This window comes from Fundulus heteroclitus, chromosome 13 (assembly GCF_011125445.2).
Source record: "Fundulus heteroclitus isolate FHET01 chromosome 13, MU-UCD_Fhet_4.1, whole genome shotgun sequence".
Classification (NCBI taxonomy): domain Eukaryota; kingdom Metazoa; phylum Chordata; class Actinopteri; order Cyprinodontiformes; family Fundulidae; genus Fundulus; species Fundulus heteroclitus.
The window spans coordinates 23908198-23927454 of record NC_046373.1 but is presented as its reverse complement, the minus strand read 5'-3'; the positions used below and the strand labels follow the sequence as shown (position 1 = coordinate 23927454).

The following is a 19257-nucleotide window of genomic DNA, read 5'->3' as shown; positions in this document are numbered from 1 at the left end:
CCAATTCTCAGTTTTTTTTTTTGCAGCCTAGCAGGTTTCCTTCCAGGCTTAGCCCAATAGGTCTCACCATCATATTTCAATAGATGTCTTGTTGATACTCCTTCTGTGGTATAGTGGGCACATTCTGTGTCACTGATACATGCTTGGCCCGGGTTCGACTCCCGGTAGTGTCAGGAGGGGCATGCAATGTAAAAGCTTAGCCAAGTCCATGTGCAAGTTGTAATCACTTGCTGTGGTGACCCCTGAGTAAGGGGTCAGCCAAATTAACTCACAGATGTCCAGCTGATCAATCCTTCTACTCGAGCTGTGAATTCCTGCAGACTTTGAGAAGAAAAAGCTGCTTTTATACTGACATTGCACTGCTCAGAGGGGGGTGGCTGTTTACCAATTAGGTTGCTTCTGAATGCAACTGATTGTACAAAATGTTATTTAGGTGTATCAGAGCCACTCTTTTTTAGACTTTTATTAGTTGGGAGTTTAGAAAATTGCATTTTTTCCTTTTGTTTTACAACTATAAACAACTTTCTGTTGGTCTATTACCTAATATCCCAATAAAATATATTTGAATATGACACTGCAACATGTAAAAACGTAAGAAATTGAGTAGGTAGCAATAGCTTTGCAAAGCACTACTTTTATTGCACCATCCTTCGGTTACTTGTCACTACATGTTATGCATATTAATCTTGCAGCTCTTGGGAGGAAATAATGTTAAGAACAACTTTTTGCGTCGTTGTTTAGTATCCTTGGTTTACTGTTAACCTACCAGCAAACAGTCCAACGTTGGACTGAATGGACTCAAACGGACAGCGAGCCTGACCGACCACTTCTTCCCCAACCTGCTCCAAGGAGGTCATCTGGAAACAAGAGAAGCCGAATCCAATTAATGGTTATCCGTCTCTAAAACAGATTAAATAACTCACAAGAAACATTTTAAATGAACAAAAATCTGTTGAAGCTTCATCTTTTTGTGAAGAATCTTCAGAAATATTCACAGCATGTCAGGAAAGAGGATAATAACGCTGCTAATCAGCCGCTGTCAGTCAGTGTTTAGCTGCAAGCCACTTTATGTTGCTCTTCCTGTGCTAATAATCCACACATCATGTGCTTGATCCTTTCATAATGCACTGAGACCGACGTTAACGGCACGCACGAACACATTTCAAAAACAAAAGGTGACCATTTAAAATGCATGACAAAGCACATCAGTTTGTAATGAATCCCATTTATTTATGTAGCAAACACCGCTGAAAGAAAAATCCATTAGGAATCTCAACATCTGTTTGCTGAGAGAGGACAAGTTGGTGTATTTAAGATTGTGCCCCTGACAACACTCTGGTTTACACGTTTAAGTTCATTATCATGCTGGTAGTGTCGGGGTTGACCTGATAGAGTTTAGATGTCATCTCTGCATCTTCCTGGCTGCTGCACCGACAGCAGTGTTTTCTGGGTGTGTTAGCTGAATCTCTAACAGAGAGTTTAGCCTTCCGAGAAGCCTCATAAATACACCTGTCTGCTATTCTCTCCCCAGGGAAACTGAATCGCTTTCCAGCTGCAAATGCTGAACTCTCTGACATGTCTGCCAACCTACTTTCCCGTTTTCGATTCTGAATCCGGCTTTCGGTTACTATACATTCAGTTTTATGAATCAGATCAGGACCTTTTTCCCCTTCATGCTTACCTTTACAATTAACAATTTTTTTTTTTTTTTTACAATCCCCTAATAATTTAAGCTGACTGAACCTAAAATCAAGTTCAATATGTAATCAATGCCACTTTTTTCCTTTTTCTTTGGCATTTATCTCCAAAGTCTCGCCTCAGGAGCCACAAACAAAGAAAATTTACCCTAAATTCCACCAGTATTATTGCTCATCGTCTGCCACTGTTGCAGCACTTGGAGACAATGGTGTTGATGAATTAAAAATCCTCCACAGGAGTAGGGCAGGCCAGACGAGCTTGCATTTATAATGACTTATTGGCCTGCATGAATAACTCTTAAAGGGTTTTGCATCATCATGGCCTCAAAACAAGCAAATTACATAAAGTTATCTGTACTTGCATAAAAGGGTTTTAAAATCTCCTGATTGTTGATTTGGCACAGCATAATCAGATTTTCAAACATACAAGCAGCATATTATGCTTGGAGATCATCAAGAGAAACACGGCATCCTTGTTTTCCTAAGTTCCAAACGTCTACTTTTAGATCCAAACCTTTTCAAAACTGAAATAAAAGCTCTCTGTCTTGAGGTGAACATGTTTTTTTTTTCTCCTCCACAGCCAGAGATTTCAAAAGCACATGGAGCTTCTGCTAAACAGGGTCATAAGCTGTCAATCAAACCTCCAGCGCTGCGGCAGAAGGGTAAAAAAAGAAACAGCCGCTCCTGAGTGGCACCTGAGAGGGTGGGATTTATGAAAGTTTGTTTGCTTTTGACGAGGCAGACAATTATAACAGGGGAGGAAAACGCCGTCAGAATCAAAGTCACTGTGTCCCTGAGATAGATTTCCGGCTTTATTATCTAAAACACAGGGGGGCAAACTGGGCTTGTAACTCAGTAACTGAGAGGGTAATTTATGAGTGAAAAACAATAAACTGACATAGTGTACACAAAGAGTGATATAAAATATACAAATGCCAGTAACAGCAACATTCTTACTCATTAAAGTAATAAGTATATAGAAAGAATGAAGTCGGGACTTGTAAAGAAATCTCTCTAAATTGGCAACCCGGACTAATCTAAACTCTCCATTTGTGCAGTCTGGGAAGTCGGTTACAGTCGCAGTGTTAACCAGATAGTCCAACAGATGAAAAAAAAAACAGCCTATTTTTTTTCACAACTGGTTGCACGATAACTTTTTAGGGGCATCATAACAAAGGGGGTGGACAGGTATGAACATATACATTTTCAGTACTTTATTTTAATTTGATTTTTAATAGATATTTTCCTCCTATCACTTCACCTTCTTAAGACTATGTATGCAGATCCATCACATAAAATATTATCAAAAAACTTCAGCTACAGGGTGGGATATAATAGGATAATAGGATTATAAAAACATGTATTATTATTATTATTATTATTATTATTATTATTATTATTATTATTATTATTATTATCTAATGTTAGCCCTCTCCAAATAAAATTCAAAGGGTTGCTTCTTGTGATCAGCACACATTAAGTATACTGGCTTAACGACAAATTATAAGCTTTCAAATATAAAAAAGTGCAATAAGGGAGTTCACAGTAACCCCATGATAGTGAGGATAGCTGTCATAGTTACCTTGTGTTCGGAATGACTCCAAAGGTGATTCCTGCTGCCTGCATTTTAAAGGCTCACACAAACTTGTGCGTACTTGAGTCTCGTTTACCCTGAGTCTTAAAGGTCAAACTGTCCCAAAAGATATCAACTCCCCCTTTCCTTCTCTGATCTATAACCCTTTTCGGGGGGTATTTGTTTCTGATGTAGCTTTAACAGGTGTACCTGGTTTGAGCCACTTAATGTGGAAGTTTCATTTGCAGAAATGTTGGATATTTTATAAAGAGATAATTAATACTAAGGCTACATTCTGTTTTTGTGCAACTCAAACGTGACTTTGACAACACAGTGTACATGGAGCTTCTCAGAAAGCACTGGAAGCTATTGCAGCTGTAAACCCCTGCTTGGTACATCACTGCTACTCGTCTACCCCCTTTGGGATTTCTTGTCTGATAATCTATTTGGCCGCAGAAGCAAATAAACATCAGAAAATAAATAGAAATAAATAGTTATTAAGACTTCTGTTAGCCTTTTCTGACAACTCGATATTTCTTAAGACCCTCAAACACCCAGGAGTTATTTCCCACCATTTCAGCCTGGAAACTATCAATATTTATTGAGCTGGGAAAGCGCTCTCACAGACTGAGCGAAAATGTGTAAAAAACACCTGTGGGGTTCTTCAAATGCACTTCTTATATTATTATTATTAAAGGAAAAGAAAAAAGTGATGACCGCATATACGGCAAGTCAGAGACATTTACCTTGTAGTTGCGGCAGGTTGGGTTGAAGGCATTTGTACCACAAGCGAACAGAGTCTCATCATTTCGAGGCACCAGAACTTTGACATAGTTATAGCACTCGTCCTGAAACACAAAGATTATGGCAATGAAATGAAACCATAAAGTCAAACTTTTTAAAACAGACGAAGAGTGAAATCTGAACGAGGTAGACAGAAGTCGAGCGTGGCGGCTGAACTCACGCTGTTCTTTCCCCTGACTGTACACTTGCTGACATCTTTGGATTTCCACGTCAGCTTCTGAAACACAAGGCGTGTGCACACTTAACATTATATTACGCTTTTACAGGAGCTTTGTCTGTTGAAGTCAGATGATTAGAAATAAAAGCAGCCACTTTGTTGAGCCGGACGAAGATGAGTCATATGTGACTGAAGAGCTGTTTGTACAAACACTTCAGGTCAATCAGGGGAGCAGCTGTTGAGGCTACGGCTCAGATAAACGAGAGAAAGGTTCGGACCACAAGTCTGTTATTAGTTTTAAAGTTTTCCGCTCTGAAGAGATCTTTCCGGAGAGGCAGAGGTGTGACGGGCATAGATGAAAATGTCACCTGTTTTCTGTAGTCCCATATATGGAAAATAATGGAAACATAGCGTAACGAGCAAATTCCGAACAAGGACATTTATTTTTGCAGTGAGAATAAATGAGAAAATAAAAATGCTCATGGCTTGGAAACTGACAGAGCACCATCCTGCACATTTATTTAGGTAGAGCTGTTTTAGAACTGCAGCTGGCAAACCAAGAACAGCATGCCTATTAAACAGATAATTGTAGGCTGGCTACCTCAGCAGACAGCCCAACAAATTAACCAGCTAATTTCGCTTTACATACTTATGTTACTTTGTAAACAACAGCATAAAGGTTGCACAGTAAAAGAAACATATTCCAAATTTAGATGGATTTTTTTTTATTTAGTCTATGCATCTATCAAATCAATCAGTAAATAAATTTACAAACCAATATATCTTATTTAAGTAGGAATTACTGTTGCTTCTGATTTTAAAAAAAGTCGAATGCGTTAAGATTTCGGTTTTTCCTGTAATTTATTAAGTGCAAAAAACAGTTTTTGTGGTCAATAAATGTTAAATGTAATATTCAACTTTAAAAGTACAATGAATGAAATCTTATCTATGGAACACCGTTTGACAAAATCCAGTTAAAAAATTAAACAAAACAATATGCTCGGCATGCTTATTATATTAGTGGTTCAAGCTTAAGAACAAATTTATTTTGTTCACATTCACAACTGCTAATTGTAACGACTTTGTCATTTTTAGCAAAAAGAACAATTCTCATAAAGCCAGATTATGTTTTCCTCATGGAAAGTTTGTCATCGTAAAGTTTTATGGGGAACACTGTGGTGACACAGTCAATATAAAAAAAAATCTTTTAGAAGTAGGGACATTTCTAACTTGTTGCTATATCAACTTTCAAATGTAAATATACTACGTCTAGGTCTGACAAAATTTTACCTTAAGAAAAGCCAGTGAGAAGCTAAACAAATATGTTATCGCAAAGATTTTAAATATAGGGAAATCATGAATTCCCAATTTAACAAGAACAACCTTTCTGTGAAGTTAAAAGTGCATGCACTCAGAGATACAGAGCAGGAGACCGTGCAGTCCTCGGACGCACCACTGGGATCGAATCATTGATAACGAGTGTAACATCTCACATCAAAGAGCTGCTGTAAGCCCACCGTCCCACAACACACTAGAAGGCCTATTACTGTCAGAAGCCACCCTGTAACCTTTTCCCTTTGATGAGGAGGAGGTGCGGAGATCAAAGAAAGCATGCCCTTTGTGGTGCCTCAAATATTACAAGCCGCTATAGTTTTGTTTTGCCGCCCTGATATTTAATAGATCTATTGTGCAATAAGGAAAAGGGTTCTTTGCTGCATTGTCAGCTGTCGGTTCCAATGCTGCTCCCCTTGCTCTGAGGGAGACAGTCTTACGTGAGACTAAGATGCAGAAGGATGGCGAACCAGAGATATGAAGCTCACTGACATGTTCTGAAGCAATCACAAGCCTACTAATCATTGTGTGGATGTGTAGGTATGCATGCATGCATATAATGATCTTTACTGAGAAATTAAACTGGAGTTTTCTAGACCTAAAAGTATCTTTTTAAAGAATACTAGTTGTTCCATGAACACTGACTGACAACACAGATTTTGAAATAAAAAGCTGAGCACAACAAAGTTAGATCTGAGGTGGGTAGTAGCTAGTTACATTTACTCAGTTACATTTGCTTGAGTAACATTTTGAGCAAAATTTACTTTCGGGAGTAGTTTTACTGCACTCACGTATCAGGCATCGCTACTCTTGAGTACAATTTTTGGCAACTCTACCCACCTCTGACATTGATATATCATTTTTGCTTCCACAATGTAAATTATCTTGCCCATTTTTTAAGGTTTCATTTCAGTCTTTTTAAGGCATGAAAAAACAACTTCCAGTTAATCTTTAAGTGCATCGGCATCTAAATATTCCTTTAAACTCATAGAATTGATTTGCCCATAAATATTTTTAATTGTTGTGTACCATATACCTACAAAACACTTACACACGTCTCTTTTTACGCAAACTACTCAACATAGTATATTTTACCTCAAATATATTTTAGTAGCAGTAGCTTTGTGGTTTATGCAACTTTTCTCCATAAGAGTACTGCATTTTTCGGGTTATATGGCATACTTAAAATCCTTAAATTTTCTCAAAAATTGATGGTGTGCCTTATAGTCCAATGCGCCATATATATTACAAGCATTGTACTGGTGCTTACAGACCAATTTTATGTGGTACGTTGCGCTTAAAAATCTGTTAAATGTGTTGCGTTCAGTGGATATTCGGAGCATTATGGTACAGAGTCACTGCTTGATCGGACCCCTGAGCTGTCTACAACACTGCCTGACTGTAATGTCTAAACTAAAAGTGCATTCATCTAAGGCAGCCCGCACCAGGATTATGCTCTAGCAACAAGAAACCTAGTAAGTTAGTTCAATATAAACATTACGTTTATTTTGGCCTGATGTTACAAACAGGGCAGTGTAGTCCAACAACTCTGTCCTCCCGACAGAGACGGATAGCTCTTCCTCTCAGGAGAGAGATGTGTACATGGAGGGGCACGCTGCAGAAAGGGATCTAAAAGTAAGCAAATATTTCTGGAAATGAGTATATTTTTCCTTGATTTGAGCAGCTAAATCATTTTCAAATGGAATGAGTATTTTTACCCCTAAGATAAGATAATTAGATATCCTGCACTTAAAATAAGATGGAGATGAATTGTTCTTATTTTAAGTGCACAAATCTTAATCCATTGGCAAATAGTCTTATTTAACTTCTCAAATCAAGGAAAATGTGCTCATTTCAAGAAAATTTGACTCACTTTTAGTTTCCTTTTTGCAGTGCGGAGTGATATTATACACTTCAGAAAAATGTTTAAAGCGCCTTATAACCCGGTGGACCTTATGATCCGAAAAAAAACGGTAGATAAACTTAAAAACAGGACACAGATATTAATTTCCACTAAAAATTTCAAACACTTTAGTTCTTTTAAAGCTCATATAAGGCTTTTTTCCAACACTTTTACCTGACACTGAAGCAGAATATCATCACTCTCCAAACGGCTAAGCTTTTTCATAGTATGAAAAATCACATGAAACAACATGAATAAACATGAAAAAACTGTATACAGTGGTGTTAATTCTTCAGGGTTTTGTTGCCGTGTTTCCGAATCTCATTTATTCTTCCCCGAGGAGACAATTATATTCTATTAAATAAATTTAGGACATATACTGAAAAGGGTTAAAAAATGAGTCACAAATAGGAAAAAGGGAAAAGCGTCATACCCATTTTACAACTGTAAGCCAAGGTATTCACGCACTTTATTCTCATAAAAGCAGTTTTTTGTAAGCACCTGCTTAACTAATTCAAAAAAAAAAAAAAAAGGGGGTGACATGCAGCAGCTCCGGGGCAGACAGAAGTATACAGTCAAAGTAATTTTGACATCCAGAATATTCGATGCAGACATGTTTGTGGTCTCTTGGAGCAACAGATCCAAAAATAAACTGTTTATCGTATAAATTTACTCACCAGCTGTGGAACAAACTGCTCTGATGCCGTCGTGAGGTTCACAGCAAACACATGATCCCTGAGGAGTTCAAAGCGTAGAGTCAGGCCCCGCCGCACACGCTAACATTTCAGAAGATGAATTCTGATGAAAGTGCTGCTTCAAACACATCGCATCTAAATACAGCCACATCTGTAAGGCTGTTTTATGTTCACCTTTACTTTGTCATGTGTAAAGCTACTTCACAACACGCCTGATTATGAACGGCGGTCAAAGCCAAGAATCACACGTAGGATTGGGGGGTATTTGATGATAAAGATCAAGAAGGATTAAAATGTGTTTCTGGTTTAACATGATCTGTCCATATCTGTTCTTTGCTCCATATCATTGTCCTTTAGCTTCATTAACTAGATTTATGTAGTAAGAGTGCACTTTAGATGAGGGTTGTGGCTGCTGTTTGCCCTTTAATTTAAAATTCACATTTTTAATCAGGCAAAACAGAGACAGAGTGTACTTCAAGTCCTTCATATTAAAAGTCAATTGCACTTAGCACAGGGTGGTAAATAGCACAAACAAAATGTTTTTAGCCCAAATGCTCTGTTCTAGAACTTTTCTTTAGGGGGTGGGGTTTTACTAAAAAGCCACAGACAGGTCAAACCAAAGTAGACAAAAGCACTTATCAAACTTTTAAAAAGGGGATTTTATTATAGTAGGCAATTAAATTATTATTGTATTGTTCTACTGATGGGTCTTTATCAAGACGGTCAAAACCTTGACACTTGACACTTTGTATAGATTTTTTTTTAAGAAAAAAAAAAAAAAACTGAGAACATGTAAGTGGAAAATAAGTAATCATCCAATTAGAGTTGGCAACCATCAGCTGATTAACCAATTGCTTAACCTTAGCCAGGGAAGTTTAACCTCTAAACAAATGATATGATTGGCAAACATCAAAATCAAATCTGCCGAATATGCACACCTATAGGAATACACACTTACCAGTAAATTTTTAACTAGCATGAAGGCCGATTGTTTGTTTTTTTTCTAACCAACTAACCTTGCAGCAATGTAAAGGATGTGATTGATCCGCAACATTCTCTGGAAGTCCAGACCCAGGCGTAAGGTGTCGTTGTCCTGTAGCAGACCCTGAAAGCCTGGATATTTGTCCGATTCTGCAAACAATTGAATATTTAGAAAAGCTACTTTCGTGAATTTGGAATGTCAACTTATTTCTTTTAAACAGACCAAACAAAATATACCTTTGTGTAAAACTCAGCATTCATACATTGTATGTTCTCTAAAAAAAAAAAAACAATCTATCCCAACGGATTGAAGCTGGATATTTACAGACACTGTACAAAGAAGGTAAAAAATATATATTTGTATGGTCTGTTATTAACTTTTCTAGTTTTAGATCAGCTGTGGTAATGAAAAAAAACATTTTTTTTTTAAATGAGCAATATTTTTTATTCACATTCTTTAAATTGAGAATTCTATATTTAAACAACATTCATACCAGAACAGTCCTTCGGTCCGTTTGTTTGGTCCGGCCCAAAAACGGACTTTATTTATTTCATTTGTCTCAGTTTGCTTTCACGTTGTACTTTTAGAACGTGAACTATAACTTGTAACAGAGCCACGTGTATGACCATCGTTGCTCTCATTGGACAGAAATGGCTAGGGTGGGATGTAGCTCAGATCTGGAAATGGGGGGAAAACTATTATGTTCTGCATATTTGTGCAGTTGTTGCAGCTGTTATTGCCTAATTGTATAGGGACATATTCATCCTAGCTATTCATCTTAGTTTTTAATAATAAAATTTCAAAATTTTAGAAAAGTAATGAAAAATATCTTCATTATTCTGGCTTTTAACAATAAGAAATTATTTCATTAATCCGAGGTGAAATAAAACAAGAAATATTTAAAATAAGGAAGTAAAAAACGAAAGATTAGGCTATTTTTTTACACGATGTATAAAAATATTTCAATGATGCATAATAACTATGAAAAACAGAGAGAAAATTTGCAGCATTAAAACTTTGTGATGGGTCAATTTATCACACTGCAAAAAGTGAACTAAAAGTAAAATGTTTTTGAAATTAGTGTATTTTTCCTTTACTTGTGAAGCTAAATTAGACCATTTCCCAATGGAATGAGTATTTATACTCCTAAAATAAGATAACTAGATCCTGCACTTGAAATAAGATGATGTAGATGAATTGTTCTTATTTCAAATGCAAAAATCCATTGGCAGATCATCTTAGTTAGCTGCTCAAATCAAGGACACATACATTTCAAGAAAGTTTGACTTACTTTTAGTTCCCTTTTTGCAGTGCAAGAGCAAAATGTACTCAAAGGGATTCACTCACGCTCCAAGCTGACAGAATGGAGGGGTTCCAGGTCTTTGGGGAAGGATGTGGTCGAGGCTGACACAGACAGAAAACACGAACGAAGCATTGGCAATGTCAGCAACAACGGCAGCCGCCATAGCCACAGCCACCCGGTCAGGGCCATTTTCATAGGGGACCTTGAGAATGAAGGAAGGTGGAGGCGGGTGGTGTCAGTGGGTCATCGCGAACATCCGCTGTGAGTGGACAGAGAGAGAAAAGAGGTTAAGGCTCTAAAAATGAAGGTGGAAAGCTTAAGAGTCCAGGGTTTTTCTCTCCTGGAGTCATGCGTTTCATCTGTAGCTGTAAATTAGAAGAAATTATCATTCAGCACTGCATTAACCCACAAGACCGCAGCGCACAACGTGCAGTCATTTACAAGCGGTAGCACACTGATGGCGTGTTAGTGCCACCACACAGAAAACACACATCTATCACGATAAAAGCAGCTCTACAGTTTCAAGGAGTTGGTTCAGAGCAGATCAGAGAATCAGATCAATCATTTACACATTCAGTGTTTTCACAGAATCAAAGCTTTGAGCCGTTTGTCACATTCAGCACAAGTGTGGGGGTTTATTTAGATAACTTCCGTTGAGCTGTGCTTCCGGTTTATTTTTGTTTTGCTTGTTTTAGGGGGAGAACTTCAAAATCGAATGTTAAGACCTCAATTATTTCACTTTGTGTTGAACTCCTCTGAACTGAAGTCGTATTTTAAAGAGAGACTTTAATTTATTCTGCTTTCTGTCTGCAAGTAATTAACACTCCTCCAAACCCTAAGGCAAGGTCAGATTATCGCATTGCATCACCGTAACCCCAGAGAAATAAATTAGTGGAATTATGAAGGTTTTCTTGGTTTCAGACTTCTTATTTTAATCTGGTTTTATAATTTTATTAATAATTTCTGTTCTAAAATGTATTATTAATATACATTTGGAATGACTTTAGTCATTCGTGTTACACCCAATGCATAACATTGAGTTTAAAACATCTACTTCTGGCTCCTCTAATATTCATTTCTGTTCGACTTTTTCGCCTCCTTTCTTCCTTTTTTATCATCACACGGAGTGACAAAGGAGAGCATGAAGGTGGCACGCTTTTCTCTCGTCCCCTCTTCCATCATCCTCCTTGTGTCATCTCCTCAATCTCTTGATTTGTTCTGTCGTATGAAGTGACAAATGAAAAGAAAATAGGTGAACCCAGACGTGGCAAAAAAAACAACAACTACTTCTTTCTCCTTACCATCCTCTAAGGAAATGCACCAAAAAATAAAAATAAAAGAAATGAGGAGTCGGTCTAATGACTTATCTATTTCTCCTCCCATTTTGATCTGAAAACATCACCAGCTACGTTTCGTCTGCACGTTTCTTTCTCTCTTTTCATCTCAAACTACAGACAGTCCCGGCTTTTGTTGGCGTCATCCCCTGGATTTATTTGATGCGAGCTGTACGGGAAAAGGGAAGGGGGAGAGCAATGATGGGCAAAGCGTCAGAAAACACACATTAAGTTGGTAACGGGGAGTGATGCAGTAATTCTACCTTAAAACCATGAGATTGACCAAGATTATCTTTGGAACGGAAGAAATTTGCTATTTTGTTCAGTAAAGGATATTGCTTTGAAAAAGCCCCAGGCACACAGCTGATATCTTGTTTCAAGCCGTGTACCTTTGATAAAACAGTTTCTGTGATGTGATGATTGCTGGAAATCTTGTACTGGAGGTTCGTGGCTCCGCAGCGTTTGAACAAACTGCTGGTGGTAATAACTGTCTTTCACTCCGTCTTTTGACAGTTTAGCAGAGCAGACCATGCAGCCCGCTTTCCTTTTTTCCTCTCCAGTTGGCATTTATTGGTTTTGTATACGAGACAATTTAAGCAATTACAGCTTCAGACCGAATTCCATTTAGAGAAAGCTCATTCAGTTACCATTGGTGGATTTTCCTCTTTCTAATGAGGCCAGCCAGCTACGTTGTGTTAAGGTATGAGCTGGTAAATGGCAAACAGCCTGATAGCTGTGTGAAGTAATTTAAAAGCTTGAAATAGCAGAAAAAATGGTGTGTCCTTTAAAAAAAGTCCCAAAATAATGAACACCCAATAAAAGTGACTCTTACAAAATGTCAGCTAAAAAGAGCACGTGTTCAATCTATTGTAAAAAAGAAAAAAGAAAAAAAAGTTGTTCATTGGATTTAAATCTGAAATTAAATTAGTCAGCTAAAACTACACATTTTACAACTGTAAATCTGTAACATGGCCTGTGAGCTAATTCCATCTGGCCCATGAAGTATTAAATTGCTCATAAGTCAAAAGCAGTCCAACACAGTAATTAGCTCGCTTGCTCACATCAGATAATTAGGGCCTATCTTGGACACTGGTGCACTGTAGCGATGTCCCGGTCTGTTCCCCAGTATTGCCGGTCATGGCATTTTTAGACGATCATTATTGGAGCCCAACCTTGACTCCTGATACCTGTTGCTAGAGTACAGCCTCTTATTTCTATGTCACTCATAAGTCACATAGGTGCAAACTTTTTTTTTTTACACCACCATATTTTCATGTGCACAGTTTGTTACACTTTTTGCTGCACAAAATATTCTGGGTTTTCCCTATTAAAGGTATAGGGGATGATTTTTCCAGAAATATAGGTAGTAAACGTCTGGGTCACTCTTTGAATAACTGTGAATGTGCAAGACCATCCTACATGCTCACACCCCCCTCCCATCATGTGGAAGAATCTCCCAAATACACTCCAGTCTTATTTCAGCCACTATACATTTAATGTAAGCTTTTTAAAACTCTTCACATTAAGAGATAATTATGCTGCAATTACAGCAGGAGGACACTGAACATGTGTTAAAATACTGGTCTGTGTTTGAGTCCAATGTAGCATGCCACACTGTGTCTGGTCATCTTTTGCTGCTTAATGCTATGCCATTCAAATTCTAATAGATTGTGCCATAAAAACATGGAAGAGGCTCGTCTGAAGACAAGCTACTATACACAGCACTGGCATCAGATTAATTAGTCAAAAAACTACTGCTGCCGGGACAAATGTGTTCAGATTTTGGTACTTCAAAGGAATCGTCTGACATGTAAGGACCCTTTAAAATATGGAGTCGAATATTTCTGATCCTGGCTCTTCCTGAGAGTAACGCAACTGCATCTTAGTAAGTCAGTGCAATACAAGAGAAGAGGGAAACCTGCAAGTGTAGCGAATAGAAAATACACAACTGTAAATAAATGAGACTGAGACAAACCTGGAGAATTTCTTACACCTTCAACGAAAAAGGAGTAAATAAGGCAACATATGCTCTCTGTTGGATGAGTCATATTTGTCAATAAAAATAGCCCCTTAAATCAGCGTGTAGGTCCCTATTTGTGTGGGTGTGTGTTTTATTCCTTAAATCATTAATTTGATGCTCTGAGCTAAATCAGCCATGATGTCAATTCTCATTCAACGAGACAAGGCCGAGACAAAGTATGTGCACTAACGAATGGCTAGTCACTCACTCAGTCATGCTTTTACAGCTCAGAGCTCACCTTGGAGAAAAGCCGGCTTTATTTAGTCCTTGCTCATGACATTCTGTCTAAAGCTGCGTCCCATTTCTCAAATGTAATTTACACCTGGATGTGTACTGCTGGATGGGATGGACTCTTGGAACGATTTCTTGACAGCTGAGGCATTACAATGTGTGGAAGGCCTGAAGGTACATACGCCTTTTGGAGTCTAAGATATAACATAGACTCCAAAAGCATGTCTACTTTTGCCACCTATATACAAATGCCTCAATAAGTTTGGTTCTGTTGATTTGACAACAAATGTCAAAGATGAGTCACTTGTCATTTAGGAAACCTGAATAATTTGGACAAAATGAAACACATAAAAGTTACATAGGCTAGTGCGCAGCTAGAACATTAAACCTTTGATTAAAAGATTTAATGTTCTAGTTGTGTAGCTTAGCTGTCCAGTTAGTTTCCTGGACCAGAAGTGATCTATCGTGCTTTGAATACAATAAAAACATTAATGCAACTGGAGAAAACACTCCATTCTCTTCTGATGGTGAACGGACACTATACTGCAAACACAGAAAGTGTACAATTTGTTTCAATTACACAGAAAGGCAACAAATAACTAAATACAAAAACTCAGAGTTAATACAGCAAAAGCCTCCACTTACAGGAACACCTATGTGATTCACTGCTTAACATTAGAAATAAACACATTGCCATCACCCTGGCAATTATTCCTACCATAAAGCTTCATTATTTTTGATCCAGACAGTTTTATGTACACATCTAATAGGTCTTTACTGCAACTGCCCTTTTTTCAGCTATATCTTTAACATAATACCAAAGAAAGCACAATGCTGCTCCAGTACATGCCATTTCAATATTCAGGACTGCTGCTATGCAAATTCAGTTAGCTATCCTTAAAAACTCCCTAAAATCCATCAAAGGATCCAAAAAAGCTGCAGCCAAATTACTCTCTTCTGTATGTGCCTCTCAAGATAAGCTTCCATGTACATTCTACAGTAGATTATCCTGTTAAAGCTGCTTTAAGGTGCTGCCAGTCATGTTTTGTTTTTTGACTGATCTGCTTTAGCACGTTCAGTTACAAAATTAGTTGTTTTTTAATGGTACTTTAAAAAAAGCACAGAACTGAGTTGAGGGTTAGCCTTGACTTGTTTGTGTTTATTTTAAAAGTGGATACACAGTATATGCATACAAATGCTTGTTGCAACCTTAACCTCTCATAGGCTTTTAGACACCTGAATAAGGGCTTGAAATTCTTTCTCTTCAAACATGAAAGTTTGATCAGTTGTAAACCTCATTAACAGGTCTGCCAGGAAAAAGAAAAATATTTGTTTGAAGAGAAACGGCAATTTTTTAGTTGTCGAAAAGCCAATGTTTAGACTAAAAATCTCTGGTCTTAAGAGGTTAAAAGATAGAGCACCATGATAATATCAGTAACATTTTAAATTACTGTCAATGCATGTTTGAGGGGGAGGGAGGATTATTTGAAAGTGGGGTTGTGTGGTGAGGTTATCAGCAATAATCATCTTACCTGCAGCTCTCTGAACAGTTGTGATAAACCCAAAACAGTTCAATGAGGCAATACCATGCTAGTCTACTGTCTGCTACCAGCTATGCTGACAGTGAAACACAGAGACTTAGGCCTAGACCACAAGTAGCAGGATATCTGAGAAAACAAATACATTTTCATGCGGTTAGGCTTTTCATCCACACTAAAAACAAATAATTCTAAAAACTATGACCACAGTGGAGATTTCTAAAAACCTGCGGTCAGCTGTTTCATGCCAACTATCCCTCACAATAGAGAGCCCAACACCGTTCAACATCACCTTTTTTTTTGAAGGATTCTGACTGGCTGACACAGGCAAGGTAAGTTTATTTATAAAGCACTTTTCAGTAAGAAGACAGTTCAAAGTGCTGACAAAGGTTTTAGCTTAGCTTACCCACTATGCGTATGGCATGTTTAAAACAACGCTCAGTGGAGTGTGCAGGCTTGTGTGGATGAAAATGTTTCTAAAAACAATCCTGTGTTGTTGTTGTTTTTTTTAAACGATGCGGGGGAGATATTTGTTTTCATAAAGACCCGGCCGGCTATGTGTGCGCAAGGCTTTAATCAAAGGAAAAAGGTACATAGTCTTTAAAAAAAGTGCACATTTTACACAGGTTCTATAAAAAACTATATTGTAGTTTTAATGTTATTGGTAAAAGCACTGTAAAACACCATTTGTCAGTCTAATTTTTGACTTGCATGTCAAAAATTAGATGCAAGAGTTAACAGGAACCACTACCTGTCTTTGTTAAAGTTATTGTTAGAAGATTTCAGAAATCCACTTTGCCTATCCACAAACTCTGAATAACTATTGCATGACACCTTCTTCCAGTTTAAGTGGGGGAGTCGTGGCCGAGTGGTTAGAGCAGCGCGCTTGCACTCAGAGAAGGATGCAAGTACCCGGTCCCTGCACTCTGGGTCCCTGAACAAGACCCTTAACCCCTGATTGCTCCCCAGACACCGCACAGTGGCAGCCCACTGCTCCCCAAGGGGATGGGTTAAGATGCAGAAGTGAATTTCTCCATTGTGAGATCAATAAAGTTAAATTATTATTCAATTATTATTATTTATTATTATTAATCCAATGTGGCCATTTAGAAAATCCTCTGCTGCAGGCAAGATATTAGATACTTGTACTTCTCTGCTGGATGCAGAGACTGGCCCTTTAACTGGAGAAAACAGACCACCCTCTTTAAGAAGAGAACTAAGATTGTCTCTACTAGTTTGTTTCTGTTCCAATCCTCAGCTTTGGTCATGAACTACTGAAAGTCACCAAAAACACAAAATCTCAGAGACAAGCGACTCGAATGAGCTTCCCCCATTGGTTGATCAGATTCAACTTTAGCGAAAGCTTTATGACCCTCATCACATGGGGAGCGCTGGGTGAAAGGGAGTCAGCTGTGTTAGCCATAGAAAAACGGCTCACAAAAACCAAAAAACTAGAATCTAAAGCTTGCCTGACCGAGCATTAATTAATTTTACACAGTATATATTGGTACTTTTAAGGCAAAAACCATAACTATGGCTAACAGCTTACACAGAGTAAGCATACAACTAACTGGGGTCTGAATTAGGGAGGAATTATGACAAAATGCATTCAGTTTTTCTTTTATATAGCCTTAGTCCTCCCATTATGATTCAGCCCCAGGCTGAAACCTGTTTATCTTTTCAAACAAAAGTTGATATTAACAACAAAGAAAAGCTCTTTAAAGAAGTAACTTACTTACCATCTTCAGGCTACACAATGAATAAATGTCACATAGTAAGCGATGGATCTGACAGGATTTTCAATTTAATTACTACTACCTTTCTAATTCTGCTCTTCTGTTTGGCGCTTATGCATGAAAAAATGTCACAGTGCTACAGTTTACAGTAGTTACAGCCCATTTAAAAACAAATCTATGTTTTTTTTTTCGTTTTTTATAGATGTCTTTAAATTCCATTTCCTGTTTAACCTCGTTTTCCATTTCTCATCAGTTTATTACAAGCATCTCACACTTTGGTTCTCCCAGCCTTTTCTTTTATTTGGTGGTTCAACCTTTGAACAATTTTGGTTTTCTTCCGTTGAAAAGAACACGAGCGTGACACTGAGGCAGAGGATTTATTTTTGAAAACCTTTTGTCAATCAACCAGGACCCATTTGGATAATTGAAACATCTTGTTCTCCTTCTCCTCGCTGCATGTTTTCTGCAGTCTGAACATGAGCGTCTATCTGGCAGGGACGATCTGTCATCTGAACAGCAGAGCTAATGTGCCACACAGGGTTCAAACAAGAGCACCCGTCTTTGCAGTGACATATGGTGATTTATAGAAAAGGCCAATATCGAGATTTGATCATAAATCTGATCTGGTTTGGCTGCCGTAGTCCACCCACTGAAGAGAGTTTGATCGATTACACATTTACTACAGGATTAATCAATAGAACACTGCTTCCTCAGGGAGTTAAGACATTAAGCTGGACAAGTTTAACCCTTTACTTCCCACCTTTCTGCCGCAGCACACCAGCAAGAACTCACACAGAATGGTTTAATACAGTTAACGTTTCATATATATGTAGATTAGGCTCTTGAGAGCATAAGCATTCTTGGGAAAGTTGGCAAAAACACCCTAGTTGGCAGAAGAAGCCAAGAAACTACATCAGATACTTTTGTGTATGCTGGTAAAGACATGGATAGGCTACAAAATGACATTTACATTGACCTCTAAAGATGCACAGTATATCTAATACTTTATTCTTTTGCCCTCTAATATGTTTGATTTGCCACCACAAAGCTTTGTATTCAGTCCAGTTGCAACGGCGGCACACATTTTCCTTTAGATCAGTCATTCAATTCAAATAAGTCGGCTTTGAAGGCAAGGGAGTATTTTTACTGCCAGCAGGCGTGTAGATAGCGGACAGTTCTTTTGGATAGAGGCAATCCACTCGACCTTGACATTAGTAGGATCAACTTAGATCCTTTTTCTATCATTCAAATTTATGGCTTTCCACATTTTTCCCAACTTTCTACTGCAGTCAGTGGTAGCAGTAATGTTTGATCTTTGAGTTGTATGATTTAGTTAAATAATCTCTGTGCAGAAGCTGAATCAGGTGTCTCTTAGATGTTTCACTGAGACTCGTGGCAGGTTTATTAGCTGTATAAGCTTAACTGCCAACAAGTTTCATGGGTTTATAGACAATTACCATTTAAAATGATGAAGAGATAGCACATATGCTCCTGGGAAACATGCTATACCAGAGAGGTGGTATTTAAAATATAGCACCAAAGACACATAACAAAAGGCCAAAGGTACAACTTCAGTCTGGATGAAAGGAAAAAGCTAAATATTTGTTCTGAGGAAATACTGCATTACATTAGCAAAGAAGAACACTTCTCAGGGAATACAAGGATGCACAGACTGCTTTAAATTTGAGGGGAGAAATTGATCAAACCTTTAAACAACAATTGAAAAGCAAGTTGGACAAATATAACCAACACATATTAAAATACCAATAATCAAAGGCTTCTCCACAACACATCCAAAAAGAAGCATCAATATGTGCATGTCTGAAGGGTCTCTATATTGCTTATGAACAAGTAGAAACTATGCAATTAAATTTAATTATAGAGACATTACACCAATTCCCAATTCATTATCTAATTACGTAGACATAAAATCAAAGCGATCCAAACCAATA

General features: G+C 37.8%; 1 protein-coding gene across 5 annotated transcripts in view; it reads right to left on the bottom strand.

The window, feature by feature from the left end:
• LOC105918472 (semaphorin-6D) overlaps nt 1–19257 on the bottom strand; it is a 206955-nt gene that overhangs the window by 68562 nt on the left and 119136 nt on the right. For all 5 annotated transcript variants that reach the window (XM_036145465.1, XM_036145464.1, XM_036145462.1 and 2 more), the window contains 6 exons: nt 10491–10705; nt 9178–9292; nt 8144–8201; nt 4235–4291; nt 4017–4118; nt 767–857 (listed from right to left, as the gene is read on the bottom strand). In XM_036145465.1, coding sequence (XP_036001358.1) covers nt 767–857; nt 4017–4118; nt 4235–4291; nt 8144–8201; nt 9178–9292; nt 10491–10641 — 574 coding nt within the window. In that variant the 5' untranslated portion in view covers nt 10642–10705. The remainder of the gene's footprint in view (nt 1–766; nt 858–4016; nt 4119–4234; nt 4292–8143; nt 8202–9177; nt 9293–10490; nt 10706–19257) is intronic.